At 49.4% G+C, this 22,384-nt stretch overlaps 1 protein-coding gene across 3 annotated transcripts in view; it reads left to right on the top strand.

The window, feature by feature from the left end:
* The window catches only part of PLXNA2 (plexin A2), a 207,751-nt gene extending 185,941 nt beyond the window's left edge, over positions 1-21,810 (top strand). For all 3 annotated transcript variants that reach the window (XM_081025609.1, XM_081025608.1, XM_081025610.1), the window contains 12 exons: positions 1,269-1,411; positions 2,095-2,363; positions 4,221-4,287; positions 4,513-4,659; positions 5,301-5,460; positions 5,834-5,937; positions 9,588-9,687; positions 10,674-10,864; positions 12,224-12,393; positions 14,925-15,137; positions 15,829-15,979; positions 16,732-21,810. In XM_081025609.1, coding sequence (XP_080881735.1) covers positions 1,269-1,411; positions 2,095-2,363; positions 4,221-4,287; positions 4,513-4,659; positions 5,301-5,460; positions 5,834-5,937; positions 9,588-9,687; positions 10,674-10,864; positions 12,224-12,393; positions 14,925-15,137; positions 15,829-15,979; positions 16,732-16,827 — 1,811 coding nt within the window. In that variant the 3' untranslated portion in view covers positions 16,828-21,810. The remainder of the gene's footprint in view (positions 1-1,268; positions 1,412-2,094; positions 2,364-4,220; positions 4,288-4,512; positions 4,660-5,300; positions 5,461-5,833; positions 5,938-9,587; positions 9,688-10,673; positions 10,865-12,223; positions 12,394-14,924; positions 15,138-15,828; positions 15,980-16,731) is intronic.
* The last annotated feature ends 574 nt before the right edge of the window (positions 21,811-22,384 follow it).

Below are 22,384 nucleotides of genomic sequence, written 5' to 3'. Positions count from 1 at the left end.
GAATAGGAGTTCAGCAGGACACAGGCCTGCCACCAAGGAGATGATCCCCTTTAGGCTCATGGCCAAGGTGCCCCAAGGCTGGGTTTGGTTTTGTTCTCAGTTTCGTGTGTGTGTGTGTGTGTGTGTTAAAATATACATACAATAAAATTTATTATTTTAACTTTCATTGTCTCTTCACCGCAGTGCTGTCCCCTCTTCCCATTCTGTGGCATTAAGTACATTCACATTCTTGTGCAGCCATCACCACTATCCATCTCCATAATTTTCCCATCTTTCCCAACTAAAACATTATATTCACTAACCAACAACCCCACGCCCCACCAATATCCCCTTCCCTCAGCCCTTGGCAACTACCATTCTACTTTCTGTCTCTATGAATTTGACTACTCTAGGTACCTCACATAAGTGGAGTCATACAGTATGTGTCCTTTTGTGTCTGGTTTATTTCACTTAGCATAATGTCCTCAAGATTTGTGTATGGTTTCAGAACTTCCTTCCTTTATAAGGCTGAATAACATTCCATTGACTGTATAGACCATATTTTGATTATCCATTCATCTTTCACATTTCGGTTGTTCTCATCTTTTTGTATTATGAATAATGCTGCTATGCACATGAGTGTACAAATATCTGTACAAATTCCTGCTTCCAGTTCTTTGGGGTAGATAGCTAGGAGTGGAATTGCTGGGTCACGTAGTAATTCTGTTTAACTTTTTAAGGAGCCACCAAATTGTTTTCCAGAGCAGCTGCACCAATTTACATTCCTAGCATCAATGCATGAGGGTTCCGATTTTTCCCCATCCTCGCCAACATTTGCCATTTCCTATTTTTTGGTAATAGCCACCTCAGTGTGTATGAAGTGGTATCTCATGGTAGTTTTGTTGGAAAAGGGGAGGACAGCTGCCTGTTCTGGTCTTTGCTTGATCCCCTTGGCCACTGTCTCTCACCTGCTTCCAGCACCTACAGCACCTGCATGACCCAGGTCGTGGTGTTCTTCCTTTTCCTTTGTTTTCACTACACTTGTAATACATAGAGAGGAAATCCAAAATTATAGCTACGTACAGAGGAAGACATAATATAGAAATCACTCATCTCACCTAAGAAACGCAGCCTGGAGATGGCTCATCCCCTCCGGAGATGCAGCCTATATCCCTCCCTGTCGATCCTCCCCCAGGCCCTCCATTCCTCCTTCACAAACTCCTCCTGCCTTCCCCTACCCTGCCCGGGTTCCCTTCCTAACCCTCTCTGTCTCCCCTGCACTTTTGTAGCTTTTGCCGAGCTCCAGACAGACATTAATGAGCTGACCAGCGACCTGGACCGCTCAGGAATCCCCTACCTGGACTATCGCACCTATGCCATGCGAGTCCTGTTCCCCGGCATCGAGGACCATCCTGTTCTACGGGAGCTGGAGGTAACACCTGTCTCCCTGGCCCGGCTGTGCAGGAAGGACACAGGGCCTGGGTGTCCTAGGCTAGGCCGATGGGGCTGAGCAGCTCATAAGGTCAGGAATGAGGAGAAGTAGCTCGTAAGAGCATCACTGCAACAGGGGTATTTCTGATCAGGAAGATCGTGGCCAAGGGGGGGCACCCTGGGATGATTCCAGGGCAAGGCTCGTTGTCATTTTTAAACTAATGACTAAATTAACTACAATTCTGCCTCATTCTCAAATGGATTGAAGGTAACTTAACGAAAGATGCATGATTCTGTAAGGTTTGTTTGTTCATTTGTTAGTTTGTTTTACTAAGGATGATAAATCAGGACAGAGACGATTAAGGGGAGACTAGTAAGCCGAGTGGGTCTGCTGGGGTACTTCCTAGGGGGTACCCTGGGGAAAATGCAAGAGACACCATCCCCACAAGGACCCAGCCTGGAGCCCACCCCTCCCAACCCAGGGGAAGGTCAGAGCAGGCTATAGGGTTCAGAGACCGCCCATTCCTACGTCATTCTGGGTGGGGTGGTTATGGGTGTTGTGGAGAGGGTCGTACAGCTGCTATCATTACCAGCAAAGACCCTCAGTGAGAGTCGGGCTAGGAGGCTTGGAGCTGTCCTCTGAAGGTGCACCCATCACACACCCCTGCACCCCCCCACCACCAGGTGCAGGGGAATGGGCAGCAGCACGTGGAGAAGGCCCTGAAGCTCTTCGCCCAGCTCATCAACAACAAGGTCTTCCTGCTGACCTTCATCCGCACCCTGGAGCTGCAACGCAGCTTCTCCATGCGCGACCGTGGCAATGTGGCCTCACTCATCATGACTGGCCTGCAGGGCCGCCTGGAATATGCCACCGACGTCCTCAAGCAGCTGCTGTCCGACCTCATCGATAAGAACCTGGAGAACAAGAACCACCCCAAGCTGCTTCTCCGGAGGTTTGAGCCGCAGCTAGGGCCTGGAGGGTGGCAGGGGTCTTAACTGGGACCCAGGGCCCATGAGAGCAGGTTCCCTAAACAGCATGAGAGGGTTCCGCTCCCTAGAAAGGCCTGTGCCTGCACAGATCTTCCTTCGACTAGGTGGCTGTAGGGAGCCTGCAGCGGCTAAACATGATGGAGGAGCACAGGCCTCGGCTCAGATCTCCGCTTGAAACACAGCTCTGCCACCTGCTAGTTGTGTGAACTTGGGCCAGTGACATGGCCTCCCTGCCATTTAGTTTCATCATGCACAAAATGGCATGAAGAACGCCTGTCTCGGAGTCTCTTTCCCTCCCTGTGCATCTAGAACTGTGCTGTCCAACAAGGTAGCCACATGTGACTATTCATTAAAATGAAATAAAATGTAAAATTCATCTCCTCCATTGCACTAGCCACATTCCACCAATATCACCACATATTGGCCACCATATTGGACAGTGTACATAGAGAACATTCTAGCAGAAGGTGCTGTTGGATGGCACCGAGCTAGAGATTTAGTGCAACCTGGCCAAGCTTCCTGGACCTGAATCATGGCTCATCCATCCCGTGTTCCCTTCCCAGGTGCCTTTTTCCTGGTGGAGGATAGGGTTGGAGATTTTGGCATCCGCTAATGCTCTCTGGAGGTCCCAGCGAGCCAAGCGCAGCTTTGGAATAAACCACCTCTGTTTCACTGGCTTCCCTTTAGCCTTCTCCTAGCAAGGTCTCAGGCTTCTAGGCCCCACGTGAGGTGAGGAGGGAGGAAGAATGGCTTTGTCTTATGAGAACTGAGCCCCTATCCTGCCAATCTGAACATTAGAAACTCTCATTAAGACCTGTTGTATTTAAATTAGAGCTAATCTCAGACACAACGCAAAGAGAAGGTGCTGGGAGGGGCCAGGGGAGAAAGCTACAATTTATTCTACATTGTCACTCTCTCTGGCAAATGCCTGGGATTTACTGCAACCAGAGGGTGTACTTTCCACCACGCGCAGGGAGTTAAAATACCCCTCAGGCATTCCCATCACTGTGGATCTGTCACAGCTGGTTTGTTCCTTCCTGAGTCCCAAATCCAAAGCCCAGGAAGGGGGGTGGGGGAAGGGTGGTGCTTGCAGAAGCAGATCCCATTAGCTAAACACTGAACACACAGTGCTCTCTCTACCTGAGGGGCTGGCATCCATGACCCCACATGACAGTAATAATGACAGCTGTTGGATACTAGGTGTTATTCTTAGCACTTTACATATATTAACTCATTCAACCCTGACAACAATCCTATGGAACAGATATCATCATCATTATTATAATCATCCCCATTTAGAGATGGGGAAACTGAACCCTGAGAGATGAAATCACTTGCCCAAGGTCACACAGCCAATAAGTACATGGCAGAGCCAGGATTTGAACTCAGGCAGTCTGATTCTGAGTGTTTGGAAAAGTAGGCACCAGGTACCCTCTGGACATACCAAATAGAGTATAGTACTCAGGCATGCAAGAAATCCCAGAGGGACAAGGAAACTGTTTATCACCCTGAGGCCAGAAGGGAATAGAGCTAACCGGTTCTTTATAGCCCTATGGGATGGGGTACTGGGCCCCTTTATCTGCAGCTTGGAGTACCACTGCTTTTTCACAGGAAATTGGGGCCCAGAAAGAAGAAACCTCTGGCCCAGGCTACACTTGCAGTTACTGGTAGAGTTGGGCTAGGACCCAGGTGTCCTGGCTTCCAGCCCTGTGTCCTTCAGTGCCTGTTGTCCTGTTGGGCTATGGCCCACACAACAAACCAGGCCCCTGCTCTGAGACCCCCTCATAAAGGACTGCCCCTTGTCCCTGCTTCCTCTCCAGGACGGAGTCTGTGGCTGAGAAGATGCTGACCAATTGGTTTGCCTTCCTGCTGCACAAGTTCCTGAAGGTGAGAGTGGGAATGAGACGGGAGGCCACAGTGGAGAGCAAGTTGGGGGGCTGCTCCTCTGAGCCTGGCCGTCAGGACTAGATGGGGACTCCTTCACGCACAAGGACCTACCTGGCCGCGGGGCTGCAAAGCAAAGGGGCCTGGGAGTGTGGTCAGGAGAGGGCGAGCAGGAGCACTTTACATATATTAATGCCACCACGTGCCGCGCCCTGTGTTTGCCCACAGGAGTGTGCGGGGGAGCCGCTCTTCATGCTCTACTGCGCCATCAAGCAGCAGATGGAGAAGGGTCCCATTGACGCCATCACGGGCGAGGCCCGCTACTCTCTGAGCGAGGACAAGCTCATCCGGCAGCAGATCGAGTACAAGACCCTGGTGAGGAAGCCGGACGCTCCTGGGACAGCTTGAACCTCCTACCTCTGATTCCTACTTTACCCTCTGACCACAAAACCAGTCTGAGGGGTCAAGAAAGAGGCTTGAAGACTGATCGGTCTGGGAGCAAGTCCAAGTGTACCAAGGACGGGCAGACCCATCCACCTGGGCCCCCTCTCCCATCTCATTCGGTGGGCCCCTAGAGCTCTTACCTCAGTTTACTGGAGACAATGTTGGGTGGAGAAAAAAGATCACCTATCATTATGAATGAGGAAATTAGCATCATGGGAAAGAATGTGAGTGTGCATTCCTAATAGAGAGGCTTCAGGGAAGCAGAAGGCCAGCCCTTGATACACCTGGAGCCGTCTCGGAAGCCCAGGATGCCTTGTTCTAGGATTACAGCTCCCTCAGCCATCCAGGAGCTAGAAAGTAGAGTCCCGGTTCTCTGAGAAAGAAGAGGAGGGCAGAATGACTCAGGCCATCGCTGGCAGATGGCAGGGAGGTGAAAGAAAGTGAGGAACAGAGAGGCCCCATTTCTCCTGGGGAGGGGGGCTAGGAAAGAGAAGATTTCCTTCTGAGTCCTCAGTCCCTCTCCCTCAACTGCTCCCTCCACCCCCTCCTGCTCCCCTTTCTGCCACTTGCAGATCCTAAACTGTGTCAACCCCGACAACGAGAATAGTCCAGAGATCCCAGTGAAGGTGTTGAACTGTGACACCATCACACAGGTCAAGGAGAAGATTCTCGACGCCATCTACAAGAACGTGCCCTACTCCCAGCGGCCAAGAGCCGTTGACATGGACTTGGGTAGGAGGCCTGGCGTGGCGTGTGGGTCCAAGGGTGGACAGGCAGGTTCCAAAAGGGCATTCGGCTGTGGGAAGGGATCGGAGCCCTGCCCTGCACAGGGCCCCTCCTAGGGGCGTGACTGGGTCCTGCCCAGGTGAGGGACCACCTGAAATACTACTCCCAGAGCATTTCCTGCTTAGATGTGGTACCTCTGGTGAGGCCCACGCTTCTGCCCAGCTTTCTGGACCCCATGGAAACCTAGCCATATTAAGTGCTGTCACTGTACCAGCTTGAGGGGGCCGGGGTTGCCAGGTCCCTAGAGGAAGTAGGACTGGGTGGTCCTGGCTGGCAGACCCCACCCCCTCACGGTGACCGGCACCACCCCTCCACCCAGAGTGGCGTCAAGGCCGGATTGCCCGGGTTGTGCTGCAAGACGAGGACATCACCACCAAGATCGAGGGGGACTGGAAGCGGCTCAACACACTGATGCACTATCAGGTGAGGGTGGCGCCTCTCGGCTTGGGAAGCGGCTTTGCTCCAGGACCATTGTCCCAACTGTCTTCTTCCCTCTAGGGTATGCTCCTAGGACCTCGAAAGCCTGAAAGGGATTTTCTTAATCTTTCCTTCTCTCCTCCTCCCTGAGCCTCCAGCAGTGATTCTTAGCCCTGGCTGCCCGTTAGAATTACTTGGGGAAACTTGTCAAAAATATGAGTGCCATACCCACCCTGAGAAACTGACCTAACTGGTCTAGATAAGACTAGGCATTGCTATCCTGTTAGCTCCAGGTCTGCAGAAAATTTCATATTGTGAAGTCCTCCAAAAGGAGAACCACCATAGGCTTACACTGCTCACTTGCAACGTACCAGGAAATTGGATAGACTTGTCTTCATGTTTTTCATTCTGCCACTTGCTAGCTGGTGTCCTTGGGTAAATTACTTAATCTCTCATCCTTTTTATCTGTAAAATGGGATTAATGGTGATCCCTGCCCTGTAAAGTTGTGTGGAATAGATTAAATATAGTAGGTAAAGTGTTTAGCACACTGGCAGACACATTGAATGAACAGTCAAAAAAAACACAAAATCCCAGCAGAATAACAAAAGATCCAGTTGTAATGCATCCTGTAGAACAATTATATTGACTCCCCCAATTCCCTCCCACAGTAAGCACTCTCAGCCAGGGGTCTCTGTAAGAGTAAGCACAGGTAGGCAGGTTGGAACTCAGGAAAAATAAAAAAATAGAAGCTGAAAGTGAGAGACTCCAAGAGAAATTAACCAGAGGAAGTGCCTGAGGCTGCGAGACCCAATGGAACTGCCCAATTCCTAACACCCTGTATCTGTGCCTGCTGTGAGAGGGCATAGGGGGCTGGTGGGCTGGGCTCTGAGGCACTGAATTGCCAAAGGCCAGGAAGCTGGGCCCTAACAGCCAACAAGAGCTGGCTGGGAGCCTCCCCAGCAGAGGAGGGCACGGGGGAAACCCCGAAACACTCCTCTCCAGGCTCCATCTCCCTTCCTGGCTTGCATTCTCCACCCCAGACGGAGGGAGTATGATGCAATGGGAAGAGAAAGGACTGTGTGAGCTGTATTTAAACCCAAGCTTCCCCACTCACTGGAAGTATGACTTTAATCCCTCGGAACTGGGCTCCTTATCTGTAAAATGGAAATAACAGCCTTACCTGTGAAGGCAGTTGGAAGGATTAGAAACAACAGGTGAAGTACTCCAGATGTATGTGGACATCCTTGGGAGCCACAATTATTTCATCCCACCCCCTACTTCAAGGTGCTTAATGCATCCCGTAGAACAGTTGTAATGAACCAATTAGAGCTGGAGAAGAAGGTGCAAAATAGAATAGCATTATGCCCCTAAATTAATAGTTTCTCTAGGGCAGGAGTGGGGTCTTTCTTCTCTGTCTGTGATACCCTAGTTCTGTGACTTGGCTGTCCTTCCGATGGCTCTCAGTCAGAAGAAAGGAATATCTGTTCTTACAGTGCTCATCATACAAAGCACTTTCAATTCCCTGATGTCATTTATCATTCATGTATTCAATCATTCCTCAAATATTTACTGAGCTTTACTGAGTGCAAAGCACTTCCCACACACTAGCCCTGAGTGACTGGGGACCACAGGGATTATTCTTGCCTTTGGGAGACGATGATGATGATGATGCTCATAAGAGCAGCACTAATACTACACTTAGGAGGGCTCACTGGGCACCAGGCACTACCTGCAGCCTTTCGTGTGCTAACTCCTTTAATCCTCACAAAAACCCAGACAAGATTATTATTGCCTTTGACAAGTGCTACAACTGAGGTGCAGAGCAGTTAAGTGACCTTCCCCAAGTCGTGTAGGCAGGAAGTGGCACAGCCAAGGTCAGACCCAGTCAGGCATCTTGACCTCGGATTTGTACTGCCTGTTGGTTAAGAGAAAGAAAGACTGAGGACAAGAGAGAGTTAGTGACCAGACCTGGAACTGAGTTTAACTGTGGTCATTCGAGTCATCTTGTGAATCTTCCTTTAGGTGACAACAAACCATAGCAATGGTAACGTAATCTGTTCTTCCTGGGAGTGTAAACCTCTGCCCCTGCCAGCTTTTCTAAGTATCATTTCTAGGCTGTCAGTTGCAAGGAGAGTTCCTGAAAAGACGGAGGTGGAAAGGTCCCCCACAGTTCCAGATCTAGTGCCTTGCGTGCAAACTGCTGGCTCCCCGGAGCTGGCCCAGCTGGGAAATCAGGGAGCACCTGCACCTTTCAGGAGCTGTGAAGAGTGCTGGATCCCCAAGCTTTGGGCCACCGTGTCAAAACACTGTCCTCTTGTTACCCTCCCTGAAGTCAAAGTTCCTTGGAGCTCCTGCAGGAGAAAATCTGCATAATCTTAATTAACAAAGAGATGTTAAAAAATTTCCCAGGCTCCCGCAGATTTATAGGGAGGGTAAAATTAAACACCACTACTAAAACCAGCTATCGGGGAATCTCGTTAGCACTAATGTTCATTTATAGTTCGACTTTCCAACATGTAATTCTTTTTTGGTGGGAGAGAGGGACTGAGAATTTAAGACCCAGAAAGATGGTTTTATGACTCGTGCAGCCACAAATCAAACTTAGAAAGTTCATAAAAATTGTTAAAATAAAAAATGGTTTAATAGGAATGTTTTATGGCCCATAACATTATTATAGCTGTTTTATTCCCTCTGCGTTAGGGGTTTAATTGGATTGCTACAATTCTGGGGAGTCACCGTTTTTATTGGATAGAGGGTAATCTTAAATCCTAATGGCCCCCAAATGTCTTCAATATGGCTCCTCATTTATCAACCCTTGCCCTCTAGGCTGGGTGCTGAGCCTGGACACCCTCACAGAGAATGGGGCAAGACACCATCTTTCTCTCTGACTCCCCAAGAACAGTTGTTCTGTTGGGAAAACTCCTCAAGGTGGTCCAGGCATTACAGGACCCAGACCAGAAAAAAATCAGACCAAAAGGGAAAATGGACGTCAGACCAGTGTGACTTGCCATAAAATCCCAATGAGAACATACTTTGGAGCCTGATAGACCTGGCTACCGATAGTGGCTGTGCCAGGTATTAACTGTGTGACCTCAAAGATGTTGGTTAACCTCGATTTTCTCATCTGTTAAATGGGAATCATTGTACATGACTCACAAGGTTGAAGAGAGGCCAGGTCTAGCCCAGCACTACCCAATAGAAATGTAATACAAGCCACTTGTGTAATTTTAAAATTTCACTAGCCACATTTAAAAAGTAAAAATAAACCGATGAAATGAATGTCAATAATATATATTATTTAACCCAACTGATCTAAAATAATGATCATTTCAACATGCAATAAATATAAAACTTATGAGATAGTTTGTATTATTTTCACTCATGCTAAGGCATTGAAACCCAGTATGTATTGTGCATTTGCAGCACATTTCAGTTCAGACACTTCAGTGCATCTCAGTTTGGACTAACTAAATTCCAAGTGCTCAGTAGCCACGGTGCTAAGTAGCTATGTTGGAGAGTAGGAATTGTTTCTAGTATGCCTGAACTTTTTGCACTCTACCCCACATCTATTCCATAACCTTCTAGAAGTACTTGACTATTCAGTTTCCCAAGACACCAACATTCACCCACACTGTACCTTTCTTACCCTTCCCAGGTGTCAGACAGGTCGGTGGTGGCTCTGGTCCCCAAACAGACCTCTTCCTACAACATCCCTGCCTCTGCCAGCATCTCCCGGACGTCCATCAGCAGATATGGTGAGAACCAGGAAGGCAGCCTAGGCAGCTCAGAGGGGAGTCTTCTGTGACCAACCAGGGACCACTCACTGTCCCCTTCTGATAGCGGGAAGCCTTTGTTGCTACCAACCTCTAGTCAGAGGCCTTTGCTCATTTGTTTCCTTCCTCCCTAGTCCAGTCATTCCCAGAGTAGCCTGTCTCCTTAGAGCTGTGGGACCAGGTGGCACCATGTGACCTTCTTTCAATAGTATAGGCCTGGTGACGAGTTGGAGGGGCCCAGAACCAGGGAGGCACCTGGATGGGAAGTGTTTATATCCCAGTCTATGCCCATTGTCCTGGCTGAATTATTAATAGTGTCCCCTTTTACTCTCAAATGTGTCCCAGTCTGGGCAATAAATTGGCCACCTTAGCCTGTACACTGAGAAGTGCTAGGGCCCCCTGTGGCCTCTGGGGAATGAATGAAGTTACGGTACTTCACTCTCTCTTACTCTGTTTTCTCTGGTTTCACATATGCACTAAGGCTTTGGGCTGCCCACATAAAGGATATCACATTACTGAGGCCAACGTCTCCAAAAAGGCCTTGGCGATTCCATGTTCTAGGTCTCAAGTAAAAAGGACCCCATTGACTCCCAAGAGGGAGCATTATACCTCACAGCTCCCTAGGACCCAAGTTTTTATCAAAGCCTCTTTGAAAATGTCCATTTGACATTTTACCTATTGATTATTCTTTGCTGGAAGCATCAGGGGAGGGAGACTCCCAAATTCCCAACGGTCTCTCCAGCTACAGAATTTCTAAATTGTCTTTTAAAAAAAGGTTTAAGGCTGTCTTCATGCCAACCAAGGATCCCTAAAATCACCCATCCAGCTGAGGTCCCAAGGGTCCCCTTCCAATTGAAACTGGTTTATTCTGAGTGAGTGTAGCAGGGGGCAGGGATTCTAGAAGGATTCTTCAAGCGAGGATGATGAAATCAGCTGCTTACAGGCCTCTACTGCCCCCTCCCCCTCAGACTCGTCCTTCAGGTACACGGGCAGTCCTGACAGCCTACGGTCCCGCGCCCCCATGATCACGCCAGACCTGGAGAGCGGGGTTAAGGTGTGGCATCTGGTGAAGAACCATGACCACGGGGACCAGAAAGAGGGTGACCGGGGCAGCAAGATGGTGTCCGAGATCTACCTGACCCGGCTACTAGCCACCAAGGTAACTCCTGCTCTGCCCAGCCCAGGGAGGACATCATGGAGTCTGTCCTTCCAGGGGACCCATACAGATGAGCAGGCCCAGGTCTCCGGGTGGGCTTTCCAGGGGATCAGCCACGCTGTTCTCTACCCTTTGGCAAAATCATAACGATATCATTGCTCCTAGCCCATTCCTCAAGACCACCATTACTCTTCAGAGGAGTGGCTCCCCATGTCTGGAGCTGCACCCCTTAGGAAGATATTGTGGTTTTCTTATTGGTAGTACCTGGACAGATATGCCAGCCTTCACCATCATCACCTTTTCTATCCGCTTTCTGGCCACAATGGGAGGGAAAGCATGAAGGCCTGACCCTGCCAATAATCTGAGAGAAGCTCCCCTTTCCTGCCCCATTCCAGCTATCCCCAAATGTTGATGGAAGTGAGGCATGGCCGTGCTGGAAGCTGTGATCTAAAGCTGTCTTTCAGCTTCCCTTGCAGAGAACTAATATGCCTATAAGTATGGCAATCATATGGCCCAGCAAGGACAGGCTGGGCTAGATTTCAAATACTCTCCCCAACGGACCCCACCAAATTTCTGCTGAAATTCTAATTCAGTGACATACAGATTACAGCTCACAGACTTGCTCCTAGAAGTGGCACAGAAATATACCAGCAGACCACATGCCTCAAATTTTGCTTCACATAATAGGCTAGTAAGAAACCAACAAAGAGATATCAGAAAAGGTTAGACATTTTCCTGACCTTCAGAAGTGTTCCTTGAACCTGTAAGCTGTGGGACTCAGGCCCACTCTTGTCCCTGCCCCCAGAGACCTTCCAAGGCTCTGTGGGTCAGGGCTATGCCTGAGTGTTCTTGAATCTGGACCTTTCACCTACAGCTCCCACTCCAGACACCACTTACACAGGCCACTAATACCGTAAGCTTCTTCACACCTTTCTAATTTTCAGACCCTCTGAGGTCCTGCCACGTTCCTGCCAGAAGGCTGCCAGTCCTCCAGCTGGTTCTTCAGACACCCTCTCGTGCCAGCCTTTGCACCCCTATTCCCCATGGGAAGCCTGGACTCAGAACACTCACAGTCTTCCTATCAGACACCCGCCCCTGGTGCAGACATAAGCATAAATGTGGCATGTGGCTAAAAATTGGAGGAGATCGTCCCAGGAATCTGCAGCCCATTTAGTCCCTCCCAACCCCCCAATACCCTAACAGTTCCCTGCCCAACCCCAAAACACTGTCTGCTCAGCCTGACTTCACAGACAAATTTTCAAGGCAGGCTTGGCCCAAGGCACCATCTGGTCTGCACATCTGCTGCCTGTTGCCTCCCTCCACCGCCCTCCACCTCATACTGTCCCACTGCCCCTCCCCCAGGGCACCCTGCAGAAGTTCGTGGATGACTTGTTTGAGACCTTGTTCAGCACTGTGCACCGGGGCAGCGCTCTTCCCCTGGCCATCAAGTACATGTTTGATTTCCTGGATGAACAGGCAGACAGACATAGCATCCACGACACAGATGTGCGGCACACCTGGAAAAGCAACTGGTAACCCCTAGGGAGCCCAGGGGGAGGTGTAGCCTGAAGAGGCTGCAAGCTGTGTGGGGTGGGGATCAGCGGGGACCAGGAAGATGGGGGGAGCCTGTTCGCTGTGGCTGGTAGTCCCAGGCTCCTCGGACAAATAGCGCACATATGCTCTGCAGAGCCACCATGGTCCCCAGGCTGCCTCCAAGTGGGGCTGCCTGGCTTAGGGCCTGGCACCAGGACACACATTTGAGCTCTGCCCTTTCAGGTTGAGACCATTCTCCAGGAAGTGCCTCCTCCCTGACTCAGATCTCTGATTTTCAGGTTAAGGGGGCTAGGGGAACCTGCACAGAGAGCCCCATTTGAGCCCTAGAAGCAGAGCTTCAAAGCCAAAGCAGTACCGGGCATTCTGAGCAGGGCAGAATCTAAGGCACTTCCTGAGACCCGGAAAGCCCGAGTGAAACTGAGGAAAGTGGCCAGCACTCAGGAGAGAGCTCACGCCTGCTGCAGACTCGAACCCATGGACTAGGATGTCATTGCAGTCTCGCTCCCTGAAGGCCAAGTTGTTACCCCATGGCTATCAGGAAACAGCAGGCAGATATCCTGCAGGCATGGCTCTTCCCTGAAGCAGCACGGGCAGCAGCTCCCGCAGAGTCCTGACATAAGACTTTTCTTTCTTGGGTTTGAACCTGGACCATGGACCAAGCTAATGTCTGGCTTTCAGGTCAGACAGGGCCTGGCCAAGACACGGAGTCAAAAATCCTCTTTGGGGAAAGAGCACAGAGAGTGGAGAAAGGAGTCCCAGGCGTTTGGGTTGGGCAAGCAGCCCACACAGCTGTCTAGAGTCAGTGATCTCAGAAAACAGAGCTGACACAGATGGGCCCAGGCTGTTATTTGGGAATCAAAAGTCCTAGCAACCAGCAAAACACTTTGAAAATATCCAACCCCAACCCCGTATATTCCTTCCTTCTCTGAGGTGCTGTGGTTGCTGAGCCCTGCAAAGTCTGCAGCTTTGATGACAGTGGAATGAAATGGGGAGACTCGGGTGGTGGTGGTTATGGGGTGGGGAGCCATGGTGCATTTCCCCAGGACAGGACTCTTATCTGCATCTCTGGGGGCAGGGTTATGGCTGTCTCCTTTGCTTTGGAGGATCCCAGCCCAGCACTGGAAGTAGGCAATTTCAGGGAAATCAAGAGAAAATTCTGGATTATCCCCATCGCTGTGCCTTCTTTTGCTGGCCAGGCCCAAGTCATAGAAATGCCCTACACTGGTGTTATGGTGGGGAGAGTCCTCTTATCCAGACTTCAAGTAGCTAATGTCCAAGGTAAGAATGTCAGGAGTTCCCCAAAGCTACTGGAGGAAGGGAAGGGTGGAAGAGACGAGTCACCCCGCAGCTGAGACACCTCCTCCCCAGCTATAGGAAAGTGTGTGATCCCCTGGCATTTTGAAAGATAAGCAGAAATCTTAATGAAAGGGCTTTGAGTGGGCAAAGCTGATCTTTTCCAAGACTTGGCAGGACTGAGATATTTGGGAAAGTTTGGGGTCCATGAGCATCAAGAGAAGATGAAGAACGGGAGAGGAGAGGTAGTACCTAGGCTGGATTGCTGTAACATCACCTCAGGCCAGAAGGACAAGCCCGGAGACAGAGCTCACTCCACAGAGGAGCCAAAAGAGTTAAGGTCCCAAAGGCAGCTGGAGGAGAAGGCAAAGTTAGAAAAGGCAGGAGAAACAGCAGCTGTTCTGGATTTGAAGGGGAATAAATGGGCTTATCCTCCTTCTGCCCTAACAAGCAGAGAAAATGCATTCTGCTCTGATTATAAATTCCCACTTTGCAGAAGGAGCTCGCCTAAGCACTGATCAGTTCCTTTTGGGGTGGGAAAAACTCTGAGTTACAGTGAGTCATTTCCAGCGTGCCAACAATGGCCTCCTCCTTTCTGTCAGCCCCTGCCCACATACGGAAAGCCCTGGGGAGAGTCCTGAAAGAGCTGGCCCCAGGGGACCCCTTCCACAGCCCAATCAGGCTGGGCCAGAGCCCTGGGAAGCGGCTCTGGGGGCTGGGCTTTGGGGGCTGGGCGGAGAGCACAGGTGGTGCCCTTTATGCCTACACTGAGGCCATGCCTGGGGCTGCTGGCTGCATCCTTCCTGACAATGGCCATGGCCAAGGGCACTGTGAAGGGACTCTAGGAGCCTGGTGGCTTTGTTGGAAGCTTTGAGAAAATTGTGCAGTTCTCTGTACTTGGGCTGCCCTGGAGGCACAGAGGCCTTTGGAAAAAGGTGCCAGGAGGGAACAGAACCACCCCCCACACCCACCCCTCAGTTGTTAGAGAGCAGGGTCAGAGCCCCGTTAGAGCACAGTGGCGCCTCTCCTTTTCTCCTAGAGTCAGGAAGAGCTTAAGCGAAATGAGCAGCCCTGGCTGAACTAGTTTTCTGTGACTTCATTTCCTTGCCCTTTGGAGAGAGAGTTTTGCATTTAGGGTGAGGAGGAACATTAGCGGACAGCTTCGGGGGTGAGGCCAAGGTACAGCCCTCAGGGTCTGCTCTACTTTTTCCTACAGCCTCCCTCTGCGCTTCTGGGTGAACGTAATCAAGAACCCCCAGTTTGTATTTGACATTCACAAGGGCAGCATCACAGACGCCTGTCTCTCCGTGGTGGCCCAGACCTTCATGGACTCTTGTTCAACATCAGAGCACCGGCTGGGCAAGGACTCCCCCTCCAACAAGCTGCTCTACGCTAAGGACATCCCCAGCTACAAGAGCTGGGTGGAGAGGTCAGTAGTACCCTCAGGACAGGCCCATGCCCCTGTCTGCCTGCTCCATTCCCTGCCCTGTGAGCTTCACTGACCCAGGACTCACCACTGTGTTTGCGGTACCTTAGGGACCTCACACCCCCATCCTTTCTCTTGTCCTCACTTCCTGCCTGAGGAAGGAAGGGAAGCTTTGTGCCCTTGGAAGTCAGATCATTTTCATTCAAATTACCAGGTGCCTAGCCTACCACATGCTAGGCACCCAGCACTGCCATAAAGATGTGTAGGGATCATCTCATTAAAATACCCAACAGAGTTGTGAAGTACATAGGTGTTATTATCAACCCCATTTTACTGATGACGAAACTGAGACACAGAGAGGTTAAGTAAGTTGTTCAAGGTTATACAGTTAGCAGGTAGCAGAGCGGAGATGTGACTACAAAGAGTCTGGCCAGAGTCTGGGCGTCTAACCACTCTGGGGCCACTGCAGCCAGGAGCTCACAGCTAGCTGGAACCTCACCTCAGAGAAGACCAGTCACCAGGTCTCAACCTCCGCTTGAGGCAAGAGGACACAGGAAACTACATCAGAAGAGAAATTTGGAGGCAGGAACAACTAGGGACACCTCATGCTCCCTGGCAAGGGGCCTGGGGTCAGGGTCAGTGTAGGCAAACATTTGCTGAGTCCCCCTGAAGGAGCCTGTCCTCCCTTCGGCAGATATTACGCGGACATCGCCAAGCTGCCTGCCATCAGTGACCAGGACATGAACGCCTACCTCGCTGAGCAGTCCCGCCTGCACGCTGTGGAGTTCAACATGCTGAGCGCTCTCAATGAGATCTACTCCTACGTCAGCAAGTACAGCGAAGAGGTAAGACAGTGCCCCGGAAGGGGCAGAAATCAACCCGCAGCGAGCAAGGTGGTCAAACACGACGCCTGGCCCCATCCTTGAATAACAGCATCAGCGGGTAATTTGTAGAACACATTCATGGAGTCCAAAACCTCTGAGCTCAGAAATCATTCCCATTCCCTCAGAAGGCAGCCTAACCTCTCCTGATTCATTCAGCTCATACTTACACATTCCATTGTCTTTCACTCTTTGTTAACTCAAAACATAACACTCTTAATAATGTCATTGTTTTTCAGTTAAAGTGTTGTATGATTAATTTCATTCTTTCTGTAACAATAAATCAGACTCCTCTTTGCATTTGTCTAGGTCTTGTCAGTTACATTTCAGATAGACAGCTGGACCCTAACGTGAATAGAGGTTGAATAGGACGGCTTCAGAGAATTCACAAGTCACACATTAGCATTGTACCTGAAAGTGACATTAGTAGTAGTAATAATAATAGTAATAATAATAATAGCTAAAGCATAGTACTTTCTATATGCCAAATGTTATCTTAAACACCTTAGATATAATATGCATACACATACAGATACACACACTACATACATACACATATATGCATACATACTCATACACACATATTCAGTTAATCATATACATTCTTTAAGTTATGTTCATTAGGGCAGAATGGAAAGGCAGACAAAACGATTCCAAAAACGGCATCTTCTCTATTGAGTCCTGAGGTCTTCCCCACCTTTGTTTTTGTTCCTCAGCTCATTGGGGCACTAGAACAGGACGAGCAGGCCCGGCGCCAGCGGCTGTCGTACAAGGTGGAACAGCTCATAAATGCCATGTCCATTGAGAGCTGAGAGATGGAGCCTCCCGTTCCTGGGACAAGGGGGACCTGTGAAAGTTGTCACACTGGGAGTCTCAGAAGGAAGGACAAGTGAAGGGGATCAGACTCCAGAATTTGCTGTCCTCTGAGACCCCATCCCGGGGCAAGGGGAGGGCCCCTCTCCCGACACCAGCCAAGTCTCATCACAGGCAGTTCCTGCAGGGAGAGACCATGGGCGCCATCCATCCCCAGGGACAACAAGAGAGAAGCAGGGCCATGAAAAAGATGGCTCTTCAAGCTGAGAGGCAGGGCCTGGGCATGGTGCTGCCTCTCTGACTGCTGCTTTGCATGAAAACTCATTTGATGTATATTGGGGAAATAATGAGAACTTTATTTAATTTTTTTTAAGAAAAAGGAAAACCAGAAATAAAACGAAACAAAAGCCTCCCTGTTAATCCCGTCCAACTTTTGTTGAATTCTGGTTTCTATCCCACTTCCTTCTTTTGCCCCCATTCCTCCGTCCTTGTCTAACTCCTGTTTTCAAAAGCCAGAAAAAGAGATGCTGAGAGAAATCGGAAGGAAAATGATTGTTTCCTTTCCCTTGAAATTGAAAAATAAGAAGAATGAGCACAAGTTTGCACCAAACACTTTGCAAAACTAGAGGCCAGTAAAACCTGGAATTATCCTGGCAACCAGAAGAGCATGGGAACTGCAGAAAATTGCAAAGCCACCAAGCTGCTCAGCCTGGCTGACTGGAAACTGAGCTTTACCAACCTCACACCTGTATATTCTCATCTCTTGAGAGGAGATATGTGTCTGTAGAGTACCAATGCTTTTTGCTACTGTTCTTTTGTTTGTTTTTGTTTTATTTAATCCTAAACCTCAACAGACGAGGAGCTGAGCTTTGGTACTTTTCCTTTTAGCTTCCTTAAAGTAACTATCAGAAGTTGGGGAGAGGTGGGCCTCTCCCCCACCAGATGCCTGGTCTCCCTGAGGACATTGGGCAGCTCTGCCTTACATCAGTCGCTGTCATAAGCCAGGCACCCTGGGGAAAGGGCCTGGAGGCAGGTGGGCCAGGCCTCCAGGAGGTTCCGCGTGGGAGCTGATGTGGGGACATGGTGTTTGGCTTCGGATTCCACTTCAATCCCCTAGTGGTTTCTACAATTAAAGAGAAAACAAAAATCAAACACTGTTTACACAAGCAATACTTGAAAAGCATAGTTTAAAGGAGCTGGAGTATTTATTGTTACGCTTTTTTCTTTTATTCTCTCGTGCCTGCAGAGGGGAGACAACCCTTCGCTCATATGTAGAAGCTCCTGATCCTGATGGTCTGAGCATTGGCCTCAGGAGAAATGCCTAGCATCCCCACCTGACTGTCTTCTTCTGCCTCTCCTTCTGCCTCTCATGTCCTTATGAGTTTGAAGGACAAGTGGGTGGCTTCTCACTGGGTTCCTTTCCTTCTCTCTCCCGCTGACACCTAAAACCATGGTGACCAACTCTCCCGAGTGTAGTTTCCAAACAAAGAGACCAAAGCTCTGTCGTGGTCCAGAGGACCCATGGATGCCAGTGGAAGTCATTAAGAGGAAGGTGGCTCTGTTGGCAGCAGGACCTTGTTGACCGGGACAGCCATCAGAGTTTCCAGGCCTTCCACATTGGCATGGATCCAAGCAGCCAGCTCTAACTTTTCTATAAACAGCAGTGGAGTGAGGGAGAAGGAGAACAACAGGAAGGCAAAGAGATGGGGAGTGGGGAGGTAGAGGAGAACCAACCTCCCCTTTCTACCTTCTACTTTTCAAGGGGCTGCAATGCTGGGAAACTGGACCAGCCACCTCCAGAGAGACCAGACCAGGGTCATTTCCTTTGTAATTAACTCTGGGCCCCAGCTCACTGTGCCCTGATTTACCTCCGAACAATTCCAGTTTCCAGAGGCTCTGCTGACCACATTGGATTCCCAGGAAAGGGCTGGAGGAGGGGGAGCCCTGAGGGCTGGCTTCCATCCCTGGCGTGTGGCTTTGGATCACTGAGCTAAACACACAGCAGACATCGCCTGGTTGCCTCAGCTCGTTTCTTGCCTGAATGCAGCTGACAAATGGGAAGAGAAAAGCATTCAGCAAAATACTCAGGAAACTCGCTTGTTTTCATTATAATTCACAACCAGCCATGCCAAGGCCACTTTCTTCTGATAATCCACTTCTGTTAAAGTTTCTCTGGGCCCTATTAATAGCCTGAAAGAAATACTAATGACTGGCCTGCACTAAGCCAAAGTGTTTACTCTTCACAGCACCCAAAGCTTATCAGCTTAGAGCCCATGATGTATGGAATGAAAAGAGAGGAGATATGGGCAAGAGGAATGTGAGTGGGGGACTTTGTGCTATCCACAAAAAAATCCAGTCCACCCTCATTTTACTTCTGAGCTCTGAATGAAAGTTTTCTGATCACACAGCTGATGAAACTGACATCTAAAGTGTTCCAACAAGAAGTAAAAGGAAGTTAGACATCTCAATTGTATCTTAACCAGCCCTAATATCTGCACATGCACCTAGGTATCTCCCAGCAGCTACTTTGGTGACCATTCTTCCTTGAAACTTTTTGGGGGTGTAGAGAATAATGGAGGTAGAAGGCAGATTCAGAGAGGAGAGAGGGGAGAAGCCAGAGCTGGCAAGAGTGGCTTGGCCCCATTACAGGATTCCATGAGAAAGTTGGGGAAGTCGGGTTGGCAAAGGAAGTGGCAGGGGGCCATCCCTGAGGAAGGAACTAAGGAAAAGGAAAAGTCATTTGGACTCAAGTCAGATCATGAGGGTAAAAGGTTGTAGAGCCTTGCCAGCTGTCTAGCTTCCCACCTATCCCTCCTCCACCAGCTCTTGGCTTTGGGTCACCAAGAACCAGTGGAATCCATGCCCTGTGAAATAGAGAGGAGAGGGAGTTGGTTGGCCTCTTCCTCAATATTATCCAATTTGAAAATATTCTGACCTTGCATGAGAAATAAGTATTAAAGTCACAGCTCTATCCCCACATGAAGCCAGCCATTTTGGAGGGAGGCCGAGAGGGAAGTCTCTCTTGAAAGTCAGTCCAGTTTCATTTTGTTTTATTGATCTGCATAAGAGACAATTCTCTGGAAAAGGAAAAGGACCCCAGAAATGTGTTTGGCAAGACAGAGAGTACTAATGTGTAAGATGGAGGTGGACAAGATGTCCATCTTGGTGGAGCAAGTCCCTCCAGCTGGCCTGCTGCTGCTTCCTGCCGTTGGCATGGCGTCAGGTACTTCGGTGCCAGTCCCCAAACCTCTCCCTACAGTACATCTCTCAGAACCATTTCCAATCCACCACTGGCAGAGAGCACCCCCTCCTCATAGAGTTCAGTCATTAATGCATGGATTAGCTATTAACCTCACTCAAGCAAGGGAACTGCTTCTTACACGCATTCACTCATTCATTCATTCATTCAGAGAAACTTCATGAGCTGCAACTATTTCCTAGGCCCTGCTACACATGCCGAAAAATAGCAACAAGTAAGACCAAGAAGAGTCTTCTTCCAGTAAATTTATATTCTTCAGGCTCCTGGTTCCTACCAATTTAGCAGGCACGGTTCTTCTCCACCTGCGGAGGGCAAGAGTTTTGTAGAAACGGAGTCAGAAGAAGGAAGAAAGCCGACCAACCCAGCTGCCTTACGTTATTCTGGGGATATTACTCCGGCAATGAGAGCCTCCCTCGTTTTCACTGCCGCTCTCTCTTCTGTTGGCGCTTTCCCTGCTGCTTGAGCTCCTGATTTTCCTTCATTTCCACCAAATGAGGACAAGAGATAGTAGTCGAGGCCCCTGGCCCTGCTGCATGTGAAGCAGAAGTAATGGATGGTGTGCTAGACTGAAAATGTCCTGGCAGAACACATAAAGAATGCTTGAAAGCCTCTGGCTGATAAATCTCCAGGTGCATCTATTGCTACACCTGCCCCCATTAACCTGCAGCAGGTAAATACTGAGCCAGCAGCTGCTCTACAGGAGGCCATCTTTTCCCGTCCACACCAAGCCTGCCCTGCCTGAGGCTCCTGGGGCCTGGCCACAAGGAAATAACTGAGACTGGGGTGGGTGTGGGGCCTCCAGGGGTGAGAAAATGCACAGCAGCCTCATAGACACTGGGCTGTGGGAGTGGATCCCACAGGGAGACTTGGGAGATGAAGTTCAGGACCTTCTGATGCCGTCTCAGGAACAAGCTTTGAGAAAATGGAGGCATCCTCTTCATAACTCCAAAGTCTCTCTTCCCTATCTCTTTCCTTTCTCCTGGTTTCCCCCAGAGTGAAGTTTTGGCAGCTGGGGCTCAGTGATGCCACAAATGAAAGATAAAGTTTCACTCTTGGAATTAGGTAAATCCTGGGAAAGAATCGAGTCCACTACTTACCACACAGGGCGTCAGCCCAACAAGCAAACTGGAGATTCTCAGCTTTTTGCGGATGTCCTCGTCTGGTTCTCCTCACTTTAAAGAAGCTCTGCCTTCAGACCAGGCTCTACCTTTCCTGCAGTGCATCCTGCTCCTCCTGTCCTAGCCTCAAGGAAGGTAGGCAGCAGCCTCTGGATTTCAGCCAAGGCCCTGACTTATTTGCCCTCCCTATTGGCATCACAGCTGGAGAGCAAAATGGAAAATAATCCCCCCCATACAGAACCGACGTTCTCAAGAATGTCAGGGAGGAAGGGACAAGCTACTTATACTATGAGGCTAGGAACCTGAGCTCACCTGCCTCTCCTCCCAACTTCTCCTACTCAAACCCACTTTTCTTGACACACTGGAATCTGTATCATATATATTTTTAAGAAAATACAATGATAGTTGTCTGGTTTTGTTGTTTTTACAGGTGTTGTGGAATAAAAACTGTAAGAAAATTAAGTATTTAAAATGTTCCAATAAAATGGGGTTTTTTGTTATTCTAATATATTATTGTGTACCTATTGTAAATATGAAACACTCCTATTTTGCAAGCCAAGGACACAATTTGTACTGTTGTTATATATAAATAAAGTTTACTGGATAAAAAAAAACCAAATCTTCAAATGAACCTGGTTGTTCAGCAGCATGGATACAGAATATTTCACGGCATATTTAGGAAGCAGGGTACTCACTGGAAGATGAGCTAAGTTGTTCTGAGGGATTTCTAGAATTCTCTCTGGAGGCAGAGCTTACTAACGTCCAGTCATCATCACACCACACACACACATACACACACACACACACACACACACACACACACACACACACTTCCCTGGGACTGGAGAGATGCAAATGCTGCTCCTGAAGGTGAGAAAAATGCACACACAACACTCTGAAGAGTCAGGAGAAGAGCACGCTGCCGAGGCCTCTGTGTAGTTAGTACATTTTTTCAGTTGCATGGAGGGTTTGTTCAATTGCATGGAGGCCATTTTGCTACCATCCCTCCACTTCTCTTTTAAATGCAGACCGAGAGCACTGGAGATGCTCTGTGTTCCAACACAGTGAAAAAGGTGTGATCATTTCTCAGCAAAGCCCCAATGTGGCCCTGGTGAGCTCCCGCTAAAAGTGTGGTTAGAGGAGATGGGCTTGTCAGAGCCTGACGGGACCCTGGAGTCA

The sequence above is a fragment of the Rhinolophus hipposideros genome (genome assembly GCF_964194185.1).
Source record: "Rhinolophus hipposideros genome assembly, chromosome: 19".
Classification (NCBI taxonomy): domain Eukaryota; kingdom Metazoa; phylum Chordata; class Mammalia; order Chiroptera; family Rhinolophidae; genus Rhinolophus; species Rhinolophus hipposideros.
Note: the sequence above shows the minus strand (reverse complement) of the source record. Positions and strands in the feature narration are given on the sequence as shown.